A 23,977-nucleotide genomic window follows, 5' to 3' on the forward strand; every position below is an offset into this window, starting at 1 on the left:
GAATAACTGAACTAAGGATAATTGTCTTCCTGGTTGGAATGCAAGCCTGCTAGACAAGAGCTCAGCAATGGGAAAAGGAACTTATTACAGATTGAAAAGGGGATAAAGAGGCAGTAAAAAGGTAAATGTTTGATAACACAGATGACTTTTAAATCCTCCTCTGTGCTGTGAGTGTTTTTGAAGTGAAATGAGACACTAAGGAGCAGTGGTGGACTGATTTTACGTCACTGTGGCTGCAGGGAGACCCTGACAGCTTAACCCAAGTTTGCTGAAAAGGACAAAAAATGCAATTTGAAAAATGTGTATTAATTGTGGAACTTAATTAATCGCGATTAATGTGATTCATCTCGACAGCTCTTATTCTCACTAAATCCTAGTGGGATGAACAGTTAAAAAAAATATTCCTGCAAGCATTTCCATCAGTTTTGGAATTTCTTCAATGCAAAGTGATGCGTGTATGAGATCTCCACAGGCACATCAAAACATGTCGACATGAAGAGCCTTTTGCATGCATGGGCATGTGTCATCAAAGATTATCTGTGATAAATACTTTAAAAGAAGAATGGCTCATAATTTATTCTACAGAGGTGTTATGAAATATATATGAAATATATATGAAAGTGTTTTTTATTACCAAATATCTGACTAGGTTCTGTGAATAAATGGGTTTCACCGTCCATCATTCCTAATGTACGACTCATTGCTTGAAAAGTTTAAGAGAATTCCCATGTTTTTGATCTCTAAATTTCAGAATTGATGTATAGTATGTGTTCTGCAAATCTCTGCAAAGTAGCTTACAAATGTAGTTGTTGAACGACTAACACAACCCACTATATATTCTTTGTTATAAATATATAGAAGTGTAAATTGGCAATATAACAGCAGCGTACATACTCAGAGATGTAATGGACTGAAAGTGTGATTGCCTTATTTAGCTGGTTTAATTTAATTTTTTGTCCCTCTTGTTTTTAAGTCGTGTATTTTTTTTTACCTTCTTGTAAATGTAACTTGGTGCGCCATCTCGGCTAAATCTCCTTTGAAAATGAGATTTTAATCTCAAGGAAATACCTGGTTAAACAAAGGTAAAGTTAAATGTCATGAGTTTTCAGGATAAACAGGCCGTTAGTCATCATTCATTGTTGCATGTTTAATTCCAGGCTGACATAACATTTCATGAGCAATCATTTAAAATAGATCCAGTATGAAAACATTCTTTAAGCATTCATTCAGTGTGCATCAAACTGCTACAGATCTACTACGTACAGGACTTCAAGTTACTCTCTTTCCTCTTTGCATTAAGGTTGTGGGGCTGAATTCAGCACCCTTTTTAAAGGTTATCTGTTTATGGGGATTTGTATTGCACAATGAATGATATGAAGCTACAAAGTTGCTACTACTGTACAGTGCAGGACCCTTATCTGATGTTGTGTCCTAGGTGGCATGCGAAACCCAGATTGTCTGCTGCGTGGCAGCGTGAGATCAGAAAACCACTAAGAGTCAGTGCTCTATTAGTGAGTGGCTGAGATGGATGCAGACCTTGGATGTGGTCTGGTTCGCCCTTTGATGCTTTTATTGCCCTGAAACTGATGGCAGCACTGATGAGAAGTGCTAAAGACAGAGTTGTGGTCAGGGTTAAAGAGATAATATTGGAAGTTTAGCACTCTAAGTGATGTTCTCCAGGATGTAAAAGATGAGCTCCATGACTATGGGCTCGTCACCTCTCTTGCGCCCCCTGCTGTGTATGACAGGGATTAGCACGCTATCCAGGGCGTTGAGGTACTGAGCTGGAAGGGGCTGTCCATTGCTGCCAGCCACAAATCCCACCTGGAATAATAAAACAAACCACAATTAATGCTTAATGGAGTCACACCCAGGAGCTAGTTTGTAAACTTTGTGCATAATTTGGGTCACATTTCATGCCCATTACTGGCAAAAGACCAACATAATACTGAATGCAAAGGTAGACACTACATCCAGCCTTTAAATAATCTTTTATGAGTCCAATTTTTCAAGCAGTTTTCAACAACTTGGGCAAGAAAAAAGTAGCATTACATAAGAGATCTGCTCTCTTGGCTCACTTTTTTTTTGTTTTAGTCAGTTGTCTTGTCTAAGAATAAAATTGTGAAGAAATTTTACATATAGTCATGTGCATAATTTTTAAGTCTTGTAGAGGGGCTAAGGATTCATTAAGGGGCATGATGTGCCACAACCTGGGACTGGAGAGAGGATGACACATGTTGGTATTTGTCTGTAACTCAGCAGCCAATCAAGTTCAACAGTTCTTACACCCAGGGATCACTGGTGTTTTTCAGGCACCTGAAACATCCACAGCCTAGTACCTTAGTGTGCTTATTTGCATCATCCACCCCGTACGCCAACCCAAGGTGTAGACTTTTTTATTTTTTTCAACTGATTATTTTCCCATGCCCCTGGTAAAATGTAAGCACATCCAGAGAATGGCCTGGATTGTAAATCCTCCAACGGTGCTCTCAGGCAGCTTACTCACCACATCTTCACCTTAATGCAGCTTCAGTTTTTTGGCCCAAACATGCCTAAAAGTTATGCACAGTACTGAAATTAGACACTTTGACAGCCTAAATTACTTTATACACTGCAAAGCTTAAGGCAGTTTGTGATGCTGGTGCTTGACATCTGATGTTTGCATCGTCTATTCCAGGAAACTATGATGTGAATCAGATCATTATTACCAACCCCCTTTCTGACCTCTTGAGATTCAAAAGCCACACGCAGCCCCAGCTTCGCCATCCCATCCTCTTTTAGCAGTTTAAGATGTGGACACAGTGCCAAGCAAAATGCCCGGGCGATCCGCTCTGTTAATCGGTTGTACTCTGCAGAGTCGGTGACTCCTCCTTTGGGGTGATTCCCCTTCTGCAGGAAGAACACCTGGAAAAACATGCCCAAACATGTAAACGGAGGAAGAATACTCAGGTGAACTTGAGCTGATATTTTACAGAGATATGAAGACGTACTTCTGTCCAGCGGATGATCTTTCCATTTTCTTTGTACTCAGACTTCTGAAACATCTTTATACTACTGATGGACTCCATTGATTTACCATCAATGGGGCTTATAACTCTGGGGGGCAAAAACACACATGCTCATGTAATGCACATGGACCACAAATAACGCATTGATTATCATGCAGCTTGTACAATGTTTCATTTTGAGATTGATTTCAGTGTTTGGAAGCAATCAACTCTTCCATATTTTGGTGTTGTCTATCTTTTTATGAATATTCAACGACTTTCATCTATCCATTAACTGTGCCCCTTGCCCCATTTCGGGTCACACTGACCCTGTCACTGAGTGAGAGGCTGGGTATACAGGGACAAAAATCCACTCTCACACTCACGCCTACGGGCAATTTAGTCATCAATTAACTTAACATGTTTGATTTTGTTCTGTGGAAAAACTTGGGAGAAATGTGCAGACTCCACACAGAAAGGCCCTGTCCCGTCTGAGCCAGAAGTAAGTAGTAGTCTCTTTGTGAAGTAACAACACCACCCACTGCACCACCCTGCAGCCTGTTCAAAGATTTATTTTCTGTTGTATTGTTCTCTTTGTGCCTCTGCCAAAGCAGCCATGTTTACTTCCAACAGGTGGACGGACACTCTCACCCCTTGTTCACAGTGCATTTCTCCTCCATCCACTGCACACAAACAAGCTCCTGGCTGTCTGATTGGTCAAGCCGCCCACAGGTGACAGTGTAGTCTTTCATCTCCCGCAGTGACCGCCGGAGCTCCGCCATGGTTTCCACGGTGATCTGAACCATGAGCCCATCTGAAAAGAGGGTTCAGCAATACAGGAGAAACACACACACACCAGCATACACACACAGACACCAACAGAGAAACACACACATACACTTACATGCATCAACATGTACACACACCTACACAAACAATCTTTTAAAATGTACACAGACACACACATACAAAGATCAACATGTTCTGAATAAACCAGTTCTGAAGCAGCCAGGTTTACATGCACTACTTAAAGTAAACAATGAGTTCCCTGCAAGATGGCAGGAAGAGTCAAGGGGAATCTGCCTCCTCTCTGAGTGGGCGTCCTACCTTCAACAATACTGGACTTGGCGAGGTATCCTGCAGATGCTTTGAGTGCACTACTGAATATAAAAAAGCATGATCCAGTCACTGTGATAAATAGGGAAAAAGAAACCAATTTTAGAGGCAAATTTTGCAGCTTTCAGGGTTCACTAAAAACATCATGTGGTGCCATCTAGTGGTGCATTATAAAAAACTGATGTGTTTGACCCAACATGCAAGTTGAATCTTTACTACTCTTCAGTTCTGTAGCTTGTATTAAATTGACTTTGAATGCCCAAATCCAAGATTAAATTTGTATGGTCGTAAATGCATAATTGAAAGACAACCCTGACAACACGAAATGCTTATTCCATTGTGCAAAATTCAACTAAAGCCTTTGGGAGTACAAAAACAAGTTCATGATTTGTGCACCAGGCTCTTCATTAGGTTGCAGTGGTTGAAATGTGCACAAACACAAAATCTTCTGATAAAAAAGCTTAGCATAGGAAAATATTTTAAATAAAACCTAGCATTAAAATGGATAAGGGCTTAAAATATTCATATTGTCAGAATTGCTTAGTGCATTTGAATAGTGTTTGAAATATAGCCTTCAAATGACATTCTATAAAACCTTTCAATCAGAGTGTTAAAGGAAACCTATAGGACCTTTTAATTCAATAAAGACCTTCCTCTTCTTTAAGTATGCATTCTGTTATATTTTCTCCTCGATGGTAGAATTATGACCCACCTTTGCGTGGCTGATTGTGGATGCTGATGGCTTGGGTCTGGTACTGGCCATCGTCTCCTTGCACACAGATGAGGTGGGAGTCTGCAGTCTCATTGAAGCATGCCCCGATGGCCAGCACATGCTCATTGGACTTATTCAAAGCCCTCATAAGCTGGTATAAGAGTTGTAGGTAGAGGAGGAAAAATGAACATTATTAAAGCAACTAAATAGAAACTAGTTTTAGAGCTAATAGTTTTCACCAGACAATTATTTGTTGTATGTGATTTTTGCTTGTTTTCAGCATAAAAACTGTGAAAATAAGTCATTTTCTTGAGGGAATAATGTTTAAACAAATTATGTTAAATTAATTGAATAGAATGTGAAAATAGCTGTCAAACTTCTATGACAATTGCTTGAAGTCTGTTCACAATTTGCCATTAAAAAGGGAAGAAATAAGAGGGGGTTTAAGCATTGGCAGTGTGTGAAATAGGACAACACTGCCCTGTCAAACTTAGTGCTGCTGTGTACTGCTTTGACGTACAGAAAAATATAATTCATCCTTTACTGTAGTATATTAAAGGCAGTGGTTCGGCCCCCATTCTTGTATTACAGACAAGCTGCGACCCCCCAGACCCAACTGAAAACAGTGATATATAGTACTGTGCACATTTAGGAAAGTTTGAGGGGCTATCAGGTGGGTAGGAGGATTGACTCAACCCAGGTCATGCTCTGTAAAAATGCCCAAACAACATATATGACCTCGGCTGTTGAACGACACATGTGTTGACGTGTTGAGATTGACTCTGGCCGCTCTCATCAGGCCCTGTGATGAAACCTTAGCACCCTACATGCCAACAAAATATGCAAATAACTTTATCTATGAGAAAAATCAACATCATTTCAATTGTTTTACTTGCTAAAACCTTAAGAAAATAGGTCCACATATGTTTTTATGACAAAAAACTTTGTATAAAGTATTTAATAAGTATTTATTAAAATAATATGAGCAAATCCAATTTTGACAACCTCAGAGCAGCCAACGCTATATTAACGCATATCTCAAATCATTGTTTCCTACATTGGCAATCAATGATTTAAGGTGAGGTTAAGGTAAAGGTAAGGTATACAATAAAGTATACTAACAGACGTTTGGGACCTTGAACACACATTAAGGCTACTGAGGAAAGTTAGCTTCCTACTGCTTCCCCTTACTTTACTCTATATGGGCTAGCAAGCATCCAGCGCTAAAACAGGGAACTTTGCTACGTCGTTTGTATTAATTTTGCTTTGTTCATTTAGCCTTATTATTTATTTCTTGCTCTTATCAATATTTGTGTCTTAGAAATTAAAGTCTGTATGCACAACATTGGCTGACGAATAATTTAGCAAGCTAACTAGCCAGTTAGCTAGCTAAAAAAAAATCCACTTAGAATTTTCTTGTGATAGTATTAGCAGAAGGCAAATAATTTCATAATATAAACTTAGATTTGGAATTGTTGGTTTTTGTGGTATTGGCTAGATTTTTTTATTATTATTTACTTTTACAAATGTTAAGTTAGCACACTCACCAGACAAATAAGTGCAGGCATCTTAATACATTCAGTGATTTCATTAACTTAAGTAGTCTATTTTGCTACTGTAGCAAGCTAAAAATACCCTTTTTTAGCATAATAAGCAAATGAAAAATGTGATTAACTTTTTTGGATTGTTGTTTCAGTGGCTCTCCACTTTTAGTGGACTTTAGTTTTTAAGCTAATGCTAGCTAGCTAGCCAGCACTGCTGCCAACTTGGCTCTGTAAGAGAGCTGAATACAGGCTCAGTTCTAAAGTTGTAAAGGAAATATCATTTGGTTAGGCCATAAAGAAAGTGATAAAGGTGAATTGCTTTTCTCTTAGTATTAGAGGGCTAACCTCATTATACCCAGTGGTTGGTATCTTTATGCAAGTCCTCTGAGCCTCCAGATCCACAGTGAGCCCCGGCACCATTGGCAGGCTGTAACGGTAATTTCTAAAGTCCTGAAACAGGATGGGAAGAACATTATTGCAACATATGTGAAGTGTGATCACAGTTATTGCAAGACACTTCCTTACAATGCTGTGAAATAAGATTTCATAACTGTCAGACTCACCACTAGCAGTCTCATGATGGTGTGGCCTATTTCACCAAACAAGGGCTTCCTAAAGCGCACACTGTACAGGGGACATGGGTAAACTGGAGACAAAACGAAGAATCACAGTAACTGAGGAGGAAACCAGTAACAATGTAGATACAGAATTTATAGGGCTTGGCTTACATCTATATTCAGCACCCAATCTCAGCATAAGACGTAAAGGAAAGGCTTTGGCCCAGGCCACCTCTGCCCTGTGAACCAGCAGGCCAAAGAGGTAGGGCTGGTTTGGCAGAGGTAGACCCTGGAGGGACTGCAGAGTTGAGCGAACGTACAGGAAACCTGCATGCTCCTGACTGCCCAGGAAACTGCTTCCAAGCAAGGACAGCGACAGGTGTTTCACAACTTTTCCTGTAGAAGAACAGAAGAAAATGACAGTCCTAGTTTTCAAAGATCATAACAAACAAAGTGTTTTCCCCAAGGAAAGTTAACGTCATGGAAACAGATCCTTACTACCTTATAACTGAAGGTAATGTCTCTGACCTGTGAGGGTGTCCCTGTACAGCTGGATGAAGTGGCTGAAAATGTCTTTGGGGAAGCTTTTCTCTTCAGGTAAACATTGTAGCAGCACCACCACCTCCACCTGGCCCACAGCATGCATCCCCTTTGTTGTCACGCACCAGCACTTCCTGTTAACATCTGTTAAACAACCACTGTGTTATCCTTTGGGATGCAGAAGCCATTCAGCTTTTGAAGTTCCAACTTAAATCACTTGTAGTGGTCTCTTTCCATGGAGTTACTGTGGTGGTGTACCCCTTGATATTCTTATCTATGTTTAGAGTGCATCTAGCTGGAAATACAAGCCGTGTTTCCACCAAGCGGTCCAGTTTTCTTTGGTTTAGTGCGGTACACCCGATTCAGAAGAACAGGGACTTTTAGTTTTGGGACTGTTCTTGTTGCTACTGAGCATGGGATGTCTGTGCTGTAGATTTCAGTCTTTTGTTAGACTTAAAAGGGTCTTGGCAGCTTTATTAATGTCCATAGATATGGAAATTTAGGTCACATGTCTTCTTATACCACCACTTGAAATGCATCCAATATCACACAAAATAATGAAATGGTTACAGTCAGGGACGTAGCTAGTGATTATGGGCCCGAGAAAGAATATAACACAGGGCCCCTTAACTGGCTACCCAGCCAACAAATTTTGCATCATTTTCACAAATATTTATGCATTTAAATGTATTTCTTTTTACCATATTTTTCCAGATTTATGAGCAATAGTTTTACAGTGGTTAAATTTAATTTACTTGCATTATTTTGCAGCACTGGACTATACCATTTGGACTTTTTGAGGGAGGAGCAGGGGGCCCCAGTATTTTATTTCTCTGTATTTGATACAAATTTCAGCCTGTTGACCAATTCATTTAGTTGCTTTTGATTCAATAATGACACTAACTGCTAAGAAAAAAATAAATAAAAATTGACTTTTTATTGCAGGTTTCTCAAAGGCCCCTCCCTACTGTGGGCCTGGGTAATCAATACCCTTTTCTCCCCCTGTGCTACGCCCATGGTTACAGTACACAGACAGATAATTTACTGTATAAGCCCAGGAAAAAAAATCAATCTGTTTCATCTGAAATCAATTCTTCTTCCACCAAGGATTTATTACATCTGCCACAGGCAAACAACTACTGTATCAGGACTGCGAAGAAGGAGCGATTTTAAGTTATTTGACACAAGACAGCAAACAACTACTGTATAGTGCAGGTTTAACATGATTCAAAGTTTTAAAAAAAAGTGTGTTCAATTTGACAATATTTAACTTATCTCAAGTGAAAAGCTAACGAAAACTATATGAAAAGTTTCAGTTTCAAGGGGTAGAACTCATGTTGCCATACAGCAGTCATCATCAACTGGCGGTCTGGGGGCCCTATTCAGCCCCCAAAACATGATCAAATTCAGAACATGTGTAGAGAAAAACTATGCCGCGGTATTTTGGATATATTTTTATAAACTCCCTACAGCTATTAACAACAACTCCAAGACAAACTGAGAATGAAACAGTTTAATCAAGAACAACTTTGTGTTTCATCCCTTTTTCAGAAATCCATCAGTCAGCTGCTGCTAGCAAAATTACATGTTAAACACATATTTATCCGTCCATTGATTAAAAAAAAAAAAAAATACTGCCACAATGGACCACAGCCACATATATTCAGCCAAAATGCCTCAATTTCCCCCTCACTGCTGGCTGCAATACAAGGCCTGACCTCACTGTTAGAGCCTATAAAATTATGCACATTCGAAAAAATAAATATATTTAAACAAACATATGTTAGACCATTTTTAAAATTTCTTAAGTTTATTTGAAAGTTTGGCCCCCAAAATGCCTTTTTAGGAACAAGCTAGCCCTTGTACAAATAGTTGATGACCCCTGCCATACAGGGTTAGTAGTTTAAGCCTACAGCTCTTGTAATAGGATCATCTTTATGTGTGCTTTTAATGGCACTGAATTATGATTGGCACACAGTACAGACAAATAAGCAGATTAAGATGTCGGAAAAGAACAACAGGTAAGCAGAACACCTTTAGCTTTAAGGACGACTCAGTGAGGTTGATTTTGCTCAGTGGTTCGATGTTGCTGGCCCATAAGGCCTCTTAAGGTAGGAGCAAAACATCATTCTAAAATGTCATTTCTAAAATGCATTTGAAGTTTGTTTCTTTTGAAAATGAAGTCAAAAAGTCTTTGGGGAAAGAGCTTTAGTGTCTTTACAGAGAACTTTTCCTTGGTCTAATAAGATTAAGGAGTATACAATAATCAATCATGACCTGACAACTGACATTACTGATAAAGTTACGCTGCTGATATGTGATGATGTTTAAATCTTAGATTAAAAAAAGAGAACTGAGCAGGGAAGTGAATAATGGTTCTTGTTCTGTCTATTGGCTAACAGGTAGATCTACCTGTGAAGAAACACTGACTTCAGGTTTAAAAGGCTGTTTTGAAAAGTCTCTATCCATGTGGACTGATACATTGTGTTTTGTCTAATAACTTTAAAACTAGAGGGCAACACTTTGAAAGAGGAGGGCACAGAGTTCAAGGTAAGTCTCCTTCTTGCTCTCAAATATTTTTCCCAAAAAAGAGCAAGAACAGTAGATTTACAGAGCAATAATGTCTGTTATAAAATATATAAAAATATAATTCATTGTAGTTATTTTTTTAAGAGAATATGAATTAATAAAAGAAAATCAAGCAGTCTATGGGAGTTGATGTATGAGCTATAAAATCAAGAAAATGATAAAGTGGATCATTAGCTTCTTTTTTATATGGATAAATTTCAACGTATCTCCTCTTCTTTTGCTAAAGGTTGCAATGTTATACTCATTTGCTATGCATCATGCCCTGCAAGATTTAAATACAAAAGACACTTACAATTGACCAGCTTGACCATAGCCAGAAGATTGGCGTTAAGGACAAACACCAGGGGCTTTGGCCTGCCGCTCTCCAGCTCCTGAATGAGCAACATCTCAGAGGGCTGCTCCTCCACAGTGTAATCTTATGAGAAAAAAAACAGGATTAATTACAATTTCTAAGGTCTGATCCTAATAAGGCGCAAGGACAAGTCACTTCTTCACTGGTGTTATTTTCAAAATCCCATTTAGCCAGAAAGGACATATTATGTGCAGTAATTGCACTGATGAATGGACATGACTTTAAAGTTGCAAGAAGTGAAATGTAAGAAAGATTTTCATGTACCTCTTCCTATATGACTTACTTACAATAGTCACATACTTGGTAAATGGCTTTCATTAATTCTTAAATATATTTAATATTTTATTTCAAACAATTCCCTTGCAGTCCCAGCATAACTCTATGGGTTCATAAGATATGCACATAAATACATCAAGAAATAAACAAGTATATCTGTGTCTATCTAGTATATGATTCCTTTAAAGTGCTGAATAAGTTAATTTATATGATGTTAACATAAATCTAGAAGCATGTACCATGCCTAATAGGTAAGATGCTGCCAGTGTAACAAACAGCACATCCTACAGCAGGAACCATGGACTTATATTTCATTCATAAGGCAAGGCTACTTGTATTCATTTATGTTGTTCAGCATTATTGTCTAATTGCTGCTGCAGCATCATTTACAGCCCCAGTTCCTTTTTCCTTTGTCATCACTAAATTTTCCACTCCTCAACATCAGAGATTACAGTTTCACCTTGATCTTGGGCTTCCTGATTTTCTTTAAAATTCCTCCTGTCCTGCATCAGCAAAGTACATTACAAGGTGAGAAAAACACCGCCATCTGCACTAACAAGGGCTGAGTATCAAGAGAGTACTTTGGCCCAGTCTTTGAGGTCTGCGCTTGGATTGCAATGATTCTGTCTTACCTCCTTTAACTCCTGTGGAGGTGAGGATTGGCGGCAGGCCGTTTAGGGGGATGAGGTTGACAGAGCTGCTCACTAAAGCTGTGGTGCCCCAGCCGTATGGACCACAGGCCTCCTGGAGGATGAAGACAGAGGAGTGGGGGTGGATGTCACAGATATACAAACACAACACATAGACTTAATTTCTGAGTTGATCCTACATTGATATTTGTCCCACGTGGTCTTAAGGGTCTCCTAAGCTGTGGTGAAGCTGTAGGACTTCTAATTGGCCCACCCAGCGCCCGTCTCATCAGAGGGGAAAACGTCGGCCCTCTGGTGGGTGTGGTTGGAGCAGACTCTGACTGTTGACTGGGAAGGATTTCATCTGCAAACCATACCCTCCTTTTCCCCCTTGGAGGTGTATCTGAGGAAATAGGTCAGACACAAACATCAATTTTTATTTAGTAAAAATAAATTAAAACTGGTAAAAAATAAAATAAGAGCTCACATTTGACAAGAGTTGAATGACAGGAAACACAAACTCGTCCCTCCTTTCCATCCAGATGTGAGAGTCTGAACTTCAGGTTGGAGCAAACTGCACAGAAAACCTAAAAACAAACAAATGCACAGATTTCTCATGTCAGATACAAAGGTGTCTGTGAGAGACTTGTCCTTGGTGTCAATGTTAACTAATTGAAGTAGACATAGAAAGAGTCTATCTTCATGGTGATGATCACACTTGCTATCTTAGCTTATAAAGAGATAAATATCACCATCAGTCGGTTTCACAAACAGCTAAAACTCCTCCTTTTTAATAAAGTTGAACAAATAAACTTTATTTTCCTTACCTTCCCACATGCGCGGCAGTGGTGCCTCCTCTTGGTAAACGTAAACTTGACCCCACACTTCATGCAGACCTGTGCCTGAGCATCAGGGATCCACACAGGAGCCACCTCCCCCAGCATGGAGCCTCGATCTTTGGACAGAATACCTACAGGGCTCAGCTGAGATTCGTTGTCAGGATCCACAGGAGAGGCTGCACAGTCTGCTGTTGCCCCTTCATCACCACTCTTGCTCCCTGTCTCATCTCCTCCGTTCGGTTTAAGCATCTTGGACCTCCTGCCTTGTGTCTCCTCCTGTGAGAGAGCAGAGGGTGCTGCCGTCGCCTCTGAAGGACTGCTTGACTGCTCCTGCTGCTCCAGCCTGCTCTCTTCCAGCTCCTTCTCCTCAATCACAGAGTCCTCCTTTGACGGGAGAGCCTTTGGTTTTCTCCCCTCCTCCTCCTCTTCTTCCTCTGGCCATGCGGCCTCAGCCGGGCTCAGCACCAGGGGGCTGGAAGACTCCCCAAAACAGCTTTCACCCCATGTGGAGATGGAGGTCACAGTGCAGCTGCCTTCCTCCAGCTGGGAGGGAGAAGCAGTCTTGGCAGGATGATCTGATGGTTTCTGATTGCATGGCCCAAAGCTGCTTCTTCTCACTGATGCATCTGACGGAGTCTTTGAAGGGGACTGCTGTCCACATCCCAGCCCTGGTTTGGCCACGTCTCCATCTTTGAGCACCAGCAGGCAGGGTCGGTTCAGCCAGTGTGGCTTGGTGTCCCGGAGAGACGGATTGTCTCCTTCATCTGTTCCACACAGAGTGCATGCATACTCATTAATAATGACTCATTAGTTGGGGAGGCTGTGTTCACATGTGCTAAGTGGTCTTTTAGTATCATGATCATTGATTAAATGATCCTGAACATAACTCATGGCTCTCCATCATCACTGAGGGCAGTGTTAGCTCTCAGGTGCCCTTGAGAGGTGTGATCTCAGAAGAGTAAAGAAGAGAGGAGCAGGTACTGAATGTGGGGACAGAATTAATGTAAAACCAATAGTTGTTTCAACAGCTGTTGGTAGCACATAAATCTGGTTTGCAAGAAAGCTGGTCAATAGGACTCTGTGTTTAACTGGCTCTATGTTGACTACGGAAGCCCAAGAGGACATGTATTTATACATTTGATTTTATTTCATTTTCTTGAATTAAGTATCTTGTGTATTTGGGAAATCAATGCTGATTTTCACTGACAAGCTACTTTCTGGTCATTCAATTAAGATCTCAAGAACAGATTTAATTTCATGGTAAAGCCAGTGTTCTTATTTTGAAATATCAACATGAGTGAAGCCTGGCACACAATGAAAGATTTTTGATTTATTTTTACCAATTTTGAAAATGTGAGAGACCCCACACATGACAATACATAGCCTAATGAAAGAGTTTGTACACTGCAAAACAGACACTCTAACAGCCTCAGTTCACTAATATTAATTTTAAGACTCTAAATTGTAAACATGCTAAAGGTGGTTAGCTGTGAGCTAACTGGTGTATAAATTGTGGTAGCAACTTCAATCAAACTTCAAGTTAACCGATTATGATTTTGCTGACCTCCATGGGCCCACCATTTGGCTGGGCACCAGAAGGCTCTTCCTTTTACTACCCCCCCAATGGGCGGCCTTGTGTAGGAGTGACGCAACTTTTAATGAGCTAGAAAATAACACTGAGAGGTAAAAACTAAAACCAGTAAAGAACTTTGAACCCATGAGAATTATAGAAACTTGGAGAAAGTGTTCAATACAAAACTATGAGAGTCAAATTATCACTGACCATTCTGCTGTGAGGAGTTGATTTGTTTTAACAAAAGAGTAAAAATCAACACTACTGAGTATTTTTAACCTCTTCAGTTTATTAACCAGTTGTGTTCATTCACAGTGATACTATACAGTAAAAGCAAGTGCTAATTGTTTTCTCTATTTGGAGTCAATTCCAAGTGGTACCAACATGCAGTCTAATTTGAAAACCTCAAAGCAGACAAATTTTTAGCATGAGACGGCTCATAGAGCAGAACATCACACTTTATAGATAGCCAGTTTCTGTTTTAACACCCCTCCCCTCTGAATGATGGTTACGTAATCACCATCACTGAATTACCAGCGCGCGCTACAAAGCGAGTTAATGTGCCCAGCTAGCTGTTTCGCGAAGCTGTACCCCCTGTGATTCATCTATAGTTATGTGAGAAACAAGCACTAAAAATCCTACAGTAGAGACGGCAACCCGGACTGGTGAGCTGGTATTGTTTTGCTGCAGTGAGCATGAGGTTTGGCTCAAAATACACAAGAAAATTCAGTGCAAAGTCTCGTTCGTAATAGATGGCCAATTCCTAATCCTAATACTTATCAAAGCTAAAACTGCATTGCAGCTCCATTAGAGGAAGCATAAAAATAAAAGGCGGGCCGTGTGATTCCTGCTGCAGGCAGCAGAGAAAAGCTGTCCAAAAATCAGCACTGATCCGTCTGACAGGAGCGATCGCTTCCCGGGACGATGACGCATACAACACACGTGCAAATGTTTAATCTGCTTGAAGGCACCGACAGGCCGGCAGCAATGCGACACTCTGACCGCATCCAGTTACATCAGAGCGAACAGGACACTTCACCGATGAGATGTTTACAGTCTGTGGAAAAATGTGCGCAGCTCGTCTTTACATGTGCGCATCACACTCACACGCTTCATAGATAAACGGGCAATGCGCGGGGCTAAATGCTGTATCAGCGGTTTTCAGTGACAAACAGACGCGCAGCATCATCATCCTGTAACACACAAGCAATGCAAGAGGTAGTAAAGCATCTCCACCCCAATGACATTCTTACCCTCAGTTATTGCTCCCAAAAGGCTTTCATTCTCGTCATCCCGCGTGGAGAAGAACTTGAGCATTTTATCCAGTTACATCTGAGTGCAGAAGGAAACTGATCCAAGCAGCAGTGCCTGGCTCACAAGAGGAGGATGGGATGATTTCGCCTCTCCAGCCCCCTTCTCCGATCTCCCCCTCCTCCTCCTCCCTTGTGTCTCTCTGCAGCTCTTTGAAGAAACTCAAGAGGTGTGCAGAAACGTCCCTTCCTGGTTTGCTGTCTTAACAGACTGCAGGACAGTACACAGGCCAACACCACAGAGATGTGATGCCACACATGAAAAACCTGCATGCATGGGCAACCTGTCACACTGTAGCACATGTCTAAGGTTCCAGCAAGCCAGCCTCAGTGATTAAAAGATGCTTTGGCACTTAAAACCGCAAAGTGAAACCCCCATCCATGTTTCCAGTATCTCCTCAATGACCACAGCACCATCTAAAAATGTTCATCACCTTTATTTTGTTTCATAAACAAAAAAAATTAAGACTAGATTTAATGACCACAGTTATCCTGAACATGACTGACAATGTGGTGTAGGGGTTTTACCGTTTATCAGAGGGGAGTATTTTTAATTTTTTTAAGTGCACAAGTCAGTCTGACTCAGACATCCAGGGGCCATCAGGATAAAATAGAAAAGTCTCTTTTTGAGTGGATAGTGTTTGAAATGTCTCGATCACTAGACTTAAAAACACTGGAGGAGGTTGTCTTGTGCCATTGCAGTCCAGTCTGTGTGCATGTGAACTTCATGTGTGTCAGTTTGCTTCATTCTTCGATGCTTCATCAAAGTTCTCCACCAGATCTGTACAATAACAAAAAAAAATATTGTGAATTATTCAAGGGAACAGGACAGATATGGATCATTTCTATATTTACTCTATTTCACTCTACTACTCTCCAAACCAACATCAGCGCTCTCATGCATGTTTATTTAAGAGTAGTGCAAGACAACCTCTTTTTACAATATCCCTCTCCATTTAACAATAGAATAGACCTAATGCCGGATTTAATAATCTCATAAAATGATTAAAACCTTAGAAATTGTTGCTTGAAATATAAAAAGAATGAGCAAGATACAGTCTGGCTTTTATGTATCCAACTGTTCATACCTGGAACATCATCGTCCTCTTCCTCGATGTCCTCTGCCTTTGGAGCCTTGCTGTCGAGAGCTAGAATGAAATGCACATTTAAATGATTAAATATTAAGAAATGGAAGCCAATTAAGAAACTTCTTAAATGTATAAAAGCAAAAAAAACACCAAATAACAATAAAAGAGCAAAAGATACTCTATCTAACAACAACTGTTTTCGAGGAGGTCCAGGCCTCATAAAAAATGTATGCCTCTGCTTCTCAGATCTGCTTTGTCCATTCATGACATAAAAAATACATAATTCCTGTTTTTTCTTTGTGATAGGTTTTATTATCACAAACATGGAAATTGTATGTTGTGTCCATCCACACACTCTGCCCTGCTGTTAATACTAACTATAGCACCAAATATTAATCCTCCATTGAAAATAGCACCAAACAAATACTGTTGTTCTGGTCACATTTAAATAACTACTAAAAGGATTTACATTTTTAGACATTATTTTCCCCCTTCTTAAGAATTCAACCACATTTCTATGACGTGACAGGAATTAACTTCTATGTTACAATATAAAGTGATGGGATTGTTGCTGAAAGTAAGAGAAAGGCCTGAGACATCAAAAGAAGATGATTTGTTAAAAGTAATACATACATGCCCTTTTCTTTGATGAGCAAGCATACAGTATGAGTCCATAAGGAGAAAGGAGCAATGTGTCTGGGATATGTCACTATGTGATGCTATTGTCAGGAAAATATAGATTTTTAATCTGCTACTTGAGATACTTGCCAGAGCTATACTTTTCTTACAGTCAACAAACTGAGATTTAAAATCTATGGCAATATTTATTCCTTTTATCTGACTCCACCATGAATCAACTCTTCATCAAGTGAAGCCCTCTAATAATACGGCCTGAAATACAACCATGGTTAAGAACTATCTAATATTTTACATAATTAAGAAGCTTCCAGGGTACCCAGGGGACACAGAACCATCTGAACAATGTTGTAGATAGAATCAGCTTTAGTGGCCAAGTATGCTGACACAATGAGGGATCTGGCTTTGGTTAGCTTTGCTCTCAATGTTCGGCAATGAAACATCAAATATAAATCGATTAAAAATGAAATCAATCAATTAATTAATTAATTAGAAATTAAGATATGCACACACTTTAGCATGAATTTTTACTAGTATATACAAGTCCGTGTGCATTGATAGTATGGCTGCAAGATGTACAAAGGATACAAAATTGCTAACTAAAGATCATCAGAAGTATAAAATATGCAAGGATGTGGGCAGATTTTCAAGGGGTAGATAAGGTAATTTAAGACCGTTTACATATATTAGTGAAAATGTGCATTTAAGGTGAAGCATTTTACCACAGTGAGCTTTCTTACATTGTTTGAGTTACCGTAAATTGAATAATTAATGCACATATGCATAGAGGTTTCACCCCATTCCACCACAGTAAGCTTTCTTACAGTATATGAGCTACATCAAAACAGTAAGAGACAGTGAGGGATATTTTAGCATAAACGGGGCCAAGGTACTTGTAAAATGAAAGTCCTAGTTTTTCTGTCACTCAAAAAAGTATGCTTTAGTCTTTGCATTCGGTCATATTTTTCATATTTGTTCCTTTGTTTCATTATATTGGTATCATTTGTGTTCATCTGGCAGTTCAGAATAGGTCCCTGTCCTACTGTGATTTATTGTTTTACAGACTGATCCTGCTATTTGTAAAGCAAAGCTCATTGTAGTTACTGCCATGTGGGCACCTGTTGGGCATACACTCTGGGAAAAAAGGGTATTTAGCCAAGCTGGATTGGGAGAAACAGTGTGGAACAGGAACTGGAACAACTTTTTGAGGAATAAAATTTCTGATTGTTACATTATATATCTGCCATGTTTCCCTATTGAATCACTGGAAGACTGTCTTCTGGAAGTACAAGTTACAAGCTGAACATCCCACAGTGTTAACACAGGCACACAATACAAGAGAATCTGATAACAGGCTGGATACTATGTGAACAGTCTACAGTATCTTGCATAAGATATTTAAAGATCAGGACCAAAGAGATCCCTGCTTAATAGTAAGAAGAAAGCAGCACAATCTACTCAAGCTACACCAGTCATGACACATATGTAAATATATAGCTCTTTAATCATTCTGAAAGATAAACAACAAAGGAATGTGATAAAATGTTATCTCTCCTTGGTAATAAAATGTGCCCAGATAACATGCCAGTTACAGACACCTCCACAGTCAGGAGTGGCTGACCTTAACTACAGGTAAAAATATTGACACTACACCCAACAGAACTAGAATTAAGACTTTCCAATATGCAGCTGCCTCTTTATTCTCTTGAGAAATTAAGTCATGCTTGTAAACAAAAGTGCAGCTGCTGCATGCAAAAGTGAGATTTTTAAGCAGTTTAATTTAAATTTACATTCAGTTTCCTCTAATCTTTTTTGTAAATTTTCTTAAGGAAGCTTCAAATTATGTGATATTAATCCACTGTGGCAGACAATATGTTGTAAACTGAGAACTCCTCAGTTATAGTGTCAGAGCTCTACTACATTCAGGTGCACTCACCTTGCCGAGGGAACTGTTCAGCCAGTTTGCGCAGGCTGCTGAGACTGTCTGCTCCAAGCTGGCTGAGGATGCCAGGAAGCATCTCTGTCAGCTGCTTGGTCTCAGCATGGCCTGTGATGGCGAAAGTGTTGGCGGACAGAGAGGCCTGAACTTTGGGGTTGTTAAAGTGGATTACAGTTCCATCATCCTTGATCATGTTCACCTGACAAAAGAAGAGCACCCTATTTTTACCTTTGTAGCTAAATTAGCATCATTAACCTGCAAAGTAATGTACTATTTATAAAGAGTATTTACATGTAAGCAGTGTTTAGTGGTTGAATTGACACACTGGCTCCAAAATGCATTGTGCTCACAATGACAGTCTAGCACAACCACACTAACAAACGGACAAAATAACACTCAGGGTGCTTTTACTCAGATGATCCATACCAATTTACCTCTTCAATTCCAGCAATATTGTTGACAGCCAGCTTCTTTAGTGAACTCTGAAGTTTTTTGTCATCAGCGGTTGCGGTTCTGTGTACAACCTTCTTCTTTCTGCGTGCAGATCCCTAATAAAGTTACAGACCAAAAAAGTAAATAAATAAAATAATAAACAGAAAGAGCATTTTAGGCTGGCTGTGATTCACAAGAGTGACAGCATAGGGATAAAAAGAAAAAGACTAAAGATGCTTGAAGATTTTTCAGCAAGCCTCTATAATCAATAAATGCATAAAAGAAACACATCTCTGATCTGTTACAGTCTGTTGAAACACATTTTAGAAAGTCTGGTAGTTCTGTGGCCAAGCAATAAAGATAGTGTGACTTTTTGCTTTTTTTTTTAAATACACCTGTATTTGATGAACACACTGGGTCTTGATGTCTCTGTTTCTTGAAGAGAGATTCACTGCACGAGCTTAAATAGGGGATTCGAACTGAGTAGATATCACCCTTTATTAATCCTAAACTTGAATGGCCGTCTGAGGCGGCAGACCCACGCCTAAGCAGTGCCACAGAGGAACTTGCACTCCCATTGATAACTATGGTGTTCAAAATTTTGAAGTCCGAGAAAAACCGAATGGGTGTGCGGATCATTACCCAAATCTAATCGATTCTTCCCTGTCACTATCCCAATATTCCCAGAAAGTTTGGTGAAGATCCAACTTTCTGTTCTCGAGTTATCTTGTACACATACAAACAAACAAACAAACAAACAAAAATACGGAACCCTTTACATAACCCCCTGCCGATTTCATCGGCATGGGTAATTATGTTTCCATTATTTCTACAGACTAATTAAACTGGTAACCTGACATGCCAGATGGATTTGTTTCATGCATCCATCTGGGAAAGCTTCAATAGGAAACGTTTGAGAAAAGGTAGAGGCTCTGAAAAAAAAACTCGGAGTGTGATTGGGTGAGCGTTCTGTCTGTCACATCTCTACGGGCGAATCAGAGCAACAAAACACATGATGTAGCCACTATCGAACTGCGCGTGCACAGCTGCTGAGGAAAAACACAAAACACAGCGACTATAGACATGTAAGTACTTGATCTTTGTCGTTTTTGAAAAGAAAACAACTCACTGTTGTTCTTTGTTCTTCTTTTAACGAAGAAATGTCGTCAAGTTCTGATAAAACTGGCGCTTTAGCAGCATCCACACTAAGCTCTTCCTCCATAACTGCACCAGCTCTTGCTGCTACTTGTTTACGTCATGACTCTGCTGCGCCTGGGAGTACTGCCCCTAGACGCTGATTGGTCCTGTCACTTTTTAACCGGGCCAAAACTGTTCAGATGGGAGCTTTTCAAGATGGATTGGCCAGTGAAAAACAAGGAAACAGGCGTATCCATCTGCTTTGCAAGGTTATTAAACTGGTGCATTGGCTTAAATATTGTGTAGGGGGGTCAGATCATGGCTTAAATGTTTCAGTTAGTAAACAACTTCAGCTGTAATAATTATGCTATTGTTGCAATGAAAATGAATCAGAAAAACAACAAACACATATAATACATACTTTGCCCTTCCATAACTGAGTATGAGCTATCTTCTTATTCGTGTAATGTACATTTTTCAAGTTAACATCGGAGATTGACACAGTGTAAAAATGAAACCGTAGGGATTCCATTTCAATACCACAGTAACAAAACTGGAAGTCCTTGGTAGCCAGAATTGGGCCAATTCTTGAATTTATATATCAAAAATTGCAGCCAAAAAAAAAACCTCCAACCAAATGTCTTTACAGCAAAAATATTTCAGCAACATTTACAGGACAGATTTGAGATATCTCAAATATTAAAACCTTACACAACACTTTAAGACCAAATGTGAGGGCAATTCCTTTGAAATGCTGATAATATATTCTTGAACTTGAGTTTTAAGTAATGCCAGTAAAAACAGCCAACAGTAGATGTGTGATGAGATCTAGTGCCACAAGATGTTGTGAGATTAAAATATCTAGATGCGTAAAAAACCACACAGACATAGAGCAGTGGCCATCATGAAAGAGTCTGATTTTGAACTGGAAATGGACGTTGCCTCTGCCACTTTAAAACTATCTGTGTTTGGGTTCAGACGGCCTAGCAATTAGCTAGCACGGAATATACACAGCTGGCCCAAATTTAGGTCTGGCCTGTGGCTCTTTTCCTGCATGTCTCAGCCCCCCTCTTTTAACTCTATCTACTGTCATCCTCTATAAATAAAGGCATAATATGCCCAAAAATACACATATTTAAAAATGGTTTGTTTTGCAGCAATAGATCAGCTCTCAGCTGATCTTTAATGTGTTTGAATCTTCTCATGTCAGTCCAGACTACACATAATAGGAAATGTATTATTATTGTGTAAAACAAATGCACCACTACTTAATCCCTGTGCAAAGTCTCCATGAAAAGATTACAAGGCTTAATTAGTGTGCTTTGTGTACTGTGTTATGAAGATCAGATGTACAGACTGGAAGATATTAAAGCCTTTAAAAATACAATTTTATTTTGCAGACTTATCCAGAGACTGATTGTACCGTGGAATTAGTTGTCACTTTAATTCAAACCCTGCTTCAATTTTTCTCACCATATCTGTGTTTATGCTGCAACAGCTGATGTTTGAGCGTGACACCAGTCAGAAACTTAAAGTCAGTAACGTTATTACCTGTTGTACACTGCAGCTGCAAACTTAGCAAAACAAACTCCATTACAGAACTCTGCTTGCTTCAAAGTTTCAAAAACATGAAAAAAATATTTCTGTAGATCATAGCAAACATGTTACTAAGGGTAGAAATTAACTAATTAAATGTACTCAAATTACTCTAATTGAGTAGTGTTGAGTAGTGGGTATATATACTTTTTTAGTACATTTTGAAGCAATTTATTTTACTCCTACTTAAGTCAGCTTAAACCAGAGTAACTCCACTTTACTTCTCCACAATAATCATGCACTTTTCCTACCTCTGAATGTTACAAATACAAAAATATTTTGTGTATGAAGGGATGCTGTCCCAAACAGGGAGAAAAAGAGACAGAGTAAATAAAATAATGCTGGTTTTTGTTTTCAGATTTTAAAGCACTTTCAAAATAAAGGGGGGGTTCTGTTTTTTTTTTTCTAACTACTTATCAGTCATGAAGAGACAAGACAGCATAAAAGCCGTGATATTCATTTCAAGATTATTACTAGTAAGTGCGTATAAAATGGACCCACAGTGTTAAATATTTTGCGACTTTTAATCGAATAAAAAACTGTATTTTCTGGTCTTAAATTAAATCTCGGTTTTAACAATATTTAGCTGAGAATCTCATCACACCCCTTGCTTACAGTTATTTTATGATAAGATGTATTTTTGATTAGGTTTGCATAGCTGTTAGATATGTGTATTTTAAACACACCATAAATATTAATTTTCTCTGACAGCATCATCTCCTCTTACTGTACACGCTTTAACTCATAGTAACACACAACTCCTCTAGTGTCCGCTCACCTTTCCTCCTATCCGAACCTGGGCTTGCAGTTTTGCCAGTTTTTCTTGATTCATGTTGTCACCTGCAGTGTGAGAAATTTTAGACGTTAGAGACACTTAATAAAATACTTCTCAAGGTAAACAGCTAGCTAGCATGCTGCTGCTTTTCTTTTCGACATCATAAGAAAACAATGAATAAGCAGCAGAGAGAGAGAGTGGCCTTACACGATGCTAAAGCCCGTTTTAACAGCATTTACACACAAATAAAACACATTTAAGAGTAAGGAGGAGGATATCCCGCTGTGGCTGGTGCAATAATAACCCAGACTGGTTCCAGCTTGTCAGCAGACAGTCTGCTGTGTAAGAGGTTAGCAGCTGCAGACATGAAAACACAACACGGGGCCTCCACGCTGAAACACACAGCGTGGCACAGCTCCAATCAGTCCAACAGCTCTGCTCCGAACAAACAACAACAACCACACAACTCACAAACACCTCACACAGTACACAAAACAACAATAAACATCCCAAACCTGCTCAAATATCAACAGAGGCATGCGGCGCTGAAAGATGGAGGCTATGAGGAAGGGATTACGTCACATGCCATACGGAATTTTGCTTCTTCTTCGTTTGTCGTCAGCCAGGGAGGTTTCTGTGCCATGCTGCCACCTACAGATTATTTCAAAAACTACAACAACAAGCTGTACAAGAACCCAAGAACCCCTGTTGACCATGAAAAAAGGAAACCCTTGGCGTCGTGGAAAGGTGTCTGAAAACATAGTATGGAAAATCAAAAGATAATTCCTGAAAGGGTGTTAAGATAATAATTCAAAGAATATAGGACATGATTCAAACAAGTTTATGTCACAATCACAACAAGTGTAATAAAATATCCAATAAACAATTCACCACCCTTACTCTGTCTTTAAGCAGACTTGAATATTGAAAACAAGATTTTTTTTCTACTATTATATCTTTCTGATTTTCTCTTCTCAGGCAGTAGATAAATCATTGCATTTTAACTCACATCACATTATTAGAGCACAGATCATGACAAAAAGGGGTTGGAGGTGTGCCAAAAATTAGGGATGCAAAATATTATGGGCATGATATCGGTATCAGCAGATATTAGTTTAAAAAGTCCAATTATTGATATTAGCAGATATTAACCGTTTTGCTTGTATCTACAACCAGAATGTCCCTTCAGCGGATCAATAAAGTATCCTCTTAACTGATATTTTGGCTATAACAACATGCCTATATGAGCTGTAAATACTGGCTATATGAACAAATAAGTTAGTGGAGTTTTAGACAGGACTGAAAGACCAACGTCAGCTGAAGTCATCCTCATTCCCTACATTTTTACAT

General features: G+C 39.3%; 2 protein-coding genes across 3 annotated transcripts; both read right to left on the reverse strand.

Annotated features, from left to right (window-relative positions):
• Window positions 1-1,132: 1,132 nt before the first annotated feature.
• On the reverse strand, window positions 1,133-15,310 carry zfyve9b (zinc finger, FYVE domain containing 9b). Of its 2 annotated transcripts, XM_041791695.1 has the most exons (16): window positions 14,968-15,310; window positions 12,130-12,905; window positions 11,790-11,889; window positions 11,503-11,705; window positions 11,306-11,417; window positions 10,338-10,460; window positions 7,445-7,600; window positions 7,088-7,312; window positions 6,923-7,005; window positions 6,705-6,809; window positions 4,816-4,966; window positions 4,095-4,175; window positions 3,639-3,801; window positions 2,991-3,096; window positions 2,725-2,904; window positions 1,133-1,824 (listed from the first exon to the last, which is right to left on the reverse strand). In XM_041791695.1, the coding sequence occupies exons 1-16, from the start codon at window positions 15,029-15,031 to the stop codon at window positions 1,663-1,665; spliced, it is 2,790 nt and encodes a 929-aa protein (XP_041647629.1). In that variant the 5' UTR covers window positions 15,032-15,310; the 3' UTR covers window positions 1,133-1,662. The 2 variants fall into 2 exon arrangements, 1 of the variants encoding a protein (XP_041647629.1); XR_005992108.1 differs by lacking the exons at window positions 1,133-1,824; window positions 2,725-2,904 and having other exon boundaries at window positions 2,994-3,096; window positions 3,639-3,926.
• A 132-nt stretch (window positions 15,311-15,442) lies between these two features.
• Window positions 15,443-23,240, reverse strand: btf3l4 (basic transcription factor 3-like 4). Its single transcript, XM_041791696.1, has 6 exons — window positions 23,143-23,240; window positions 22,631-22,692; window positions 19,122-19,235; window positions 18,685-18,886; window positions 16,113-16,172; window positions 15,443-15,805 (listed from the first exon to the last, which is right to left on the reverse strand). Exons 2-6 carry the CDS (start codon window positions 22,682-22,684, stop codon window positions 15,759-15,761), a joined length of 477 nt encoding a protein of 158 aa, XP_041647630.1. The 5' UTR covers window positions 22,685-22,692; window positions 23,143-23,240; the 3' UTR covers window positions 15,443-15,758.
• Window positions 23,241-23,977: the final 737 nt, after the last annotated feature.

Source organism: Cheilinus undulatus, linkage group 7 (assembly GCF_018320785.1).
Source record: "Cheilinus undulatus linkage group 7, ASM1832078v1, whole genome shotgun sequence".
NCBI classification, from domain to species: Eukaryota; Metazoa; Chordata; class Actinopteri; order Labriformes; family Labridae; genus Cheilinus; species Cheilinus undulatus.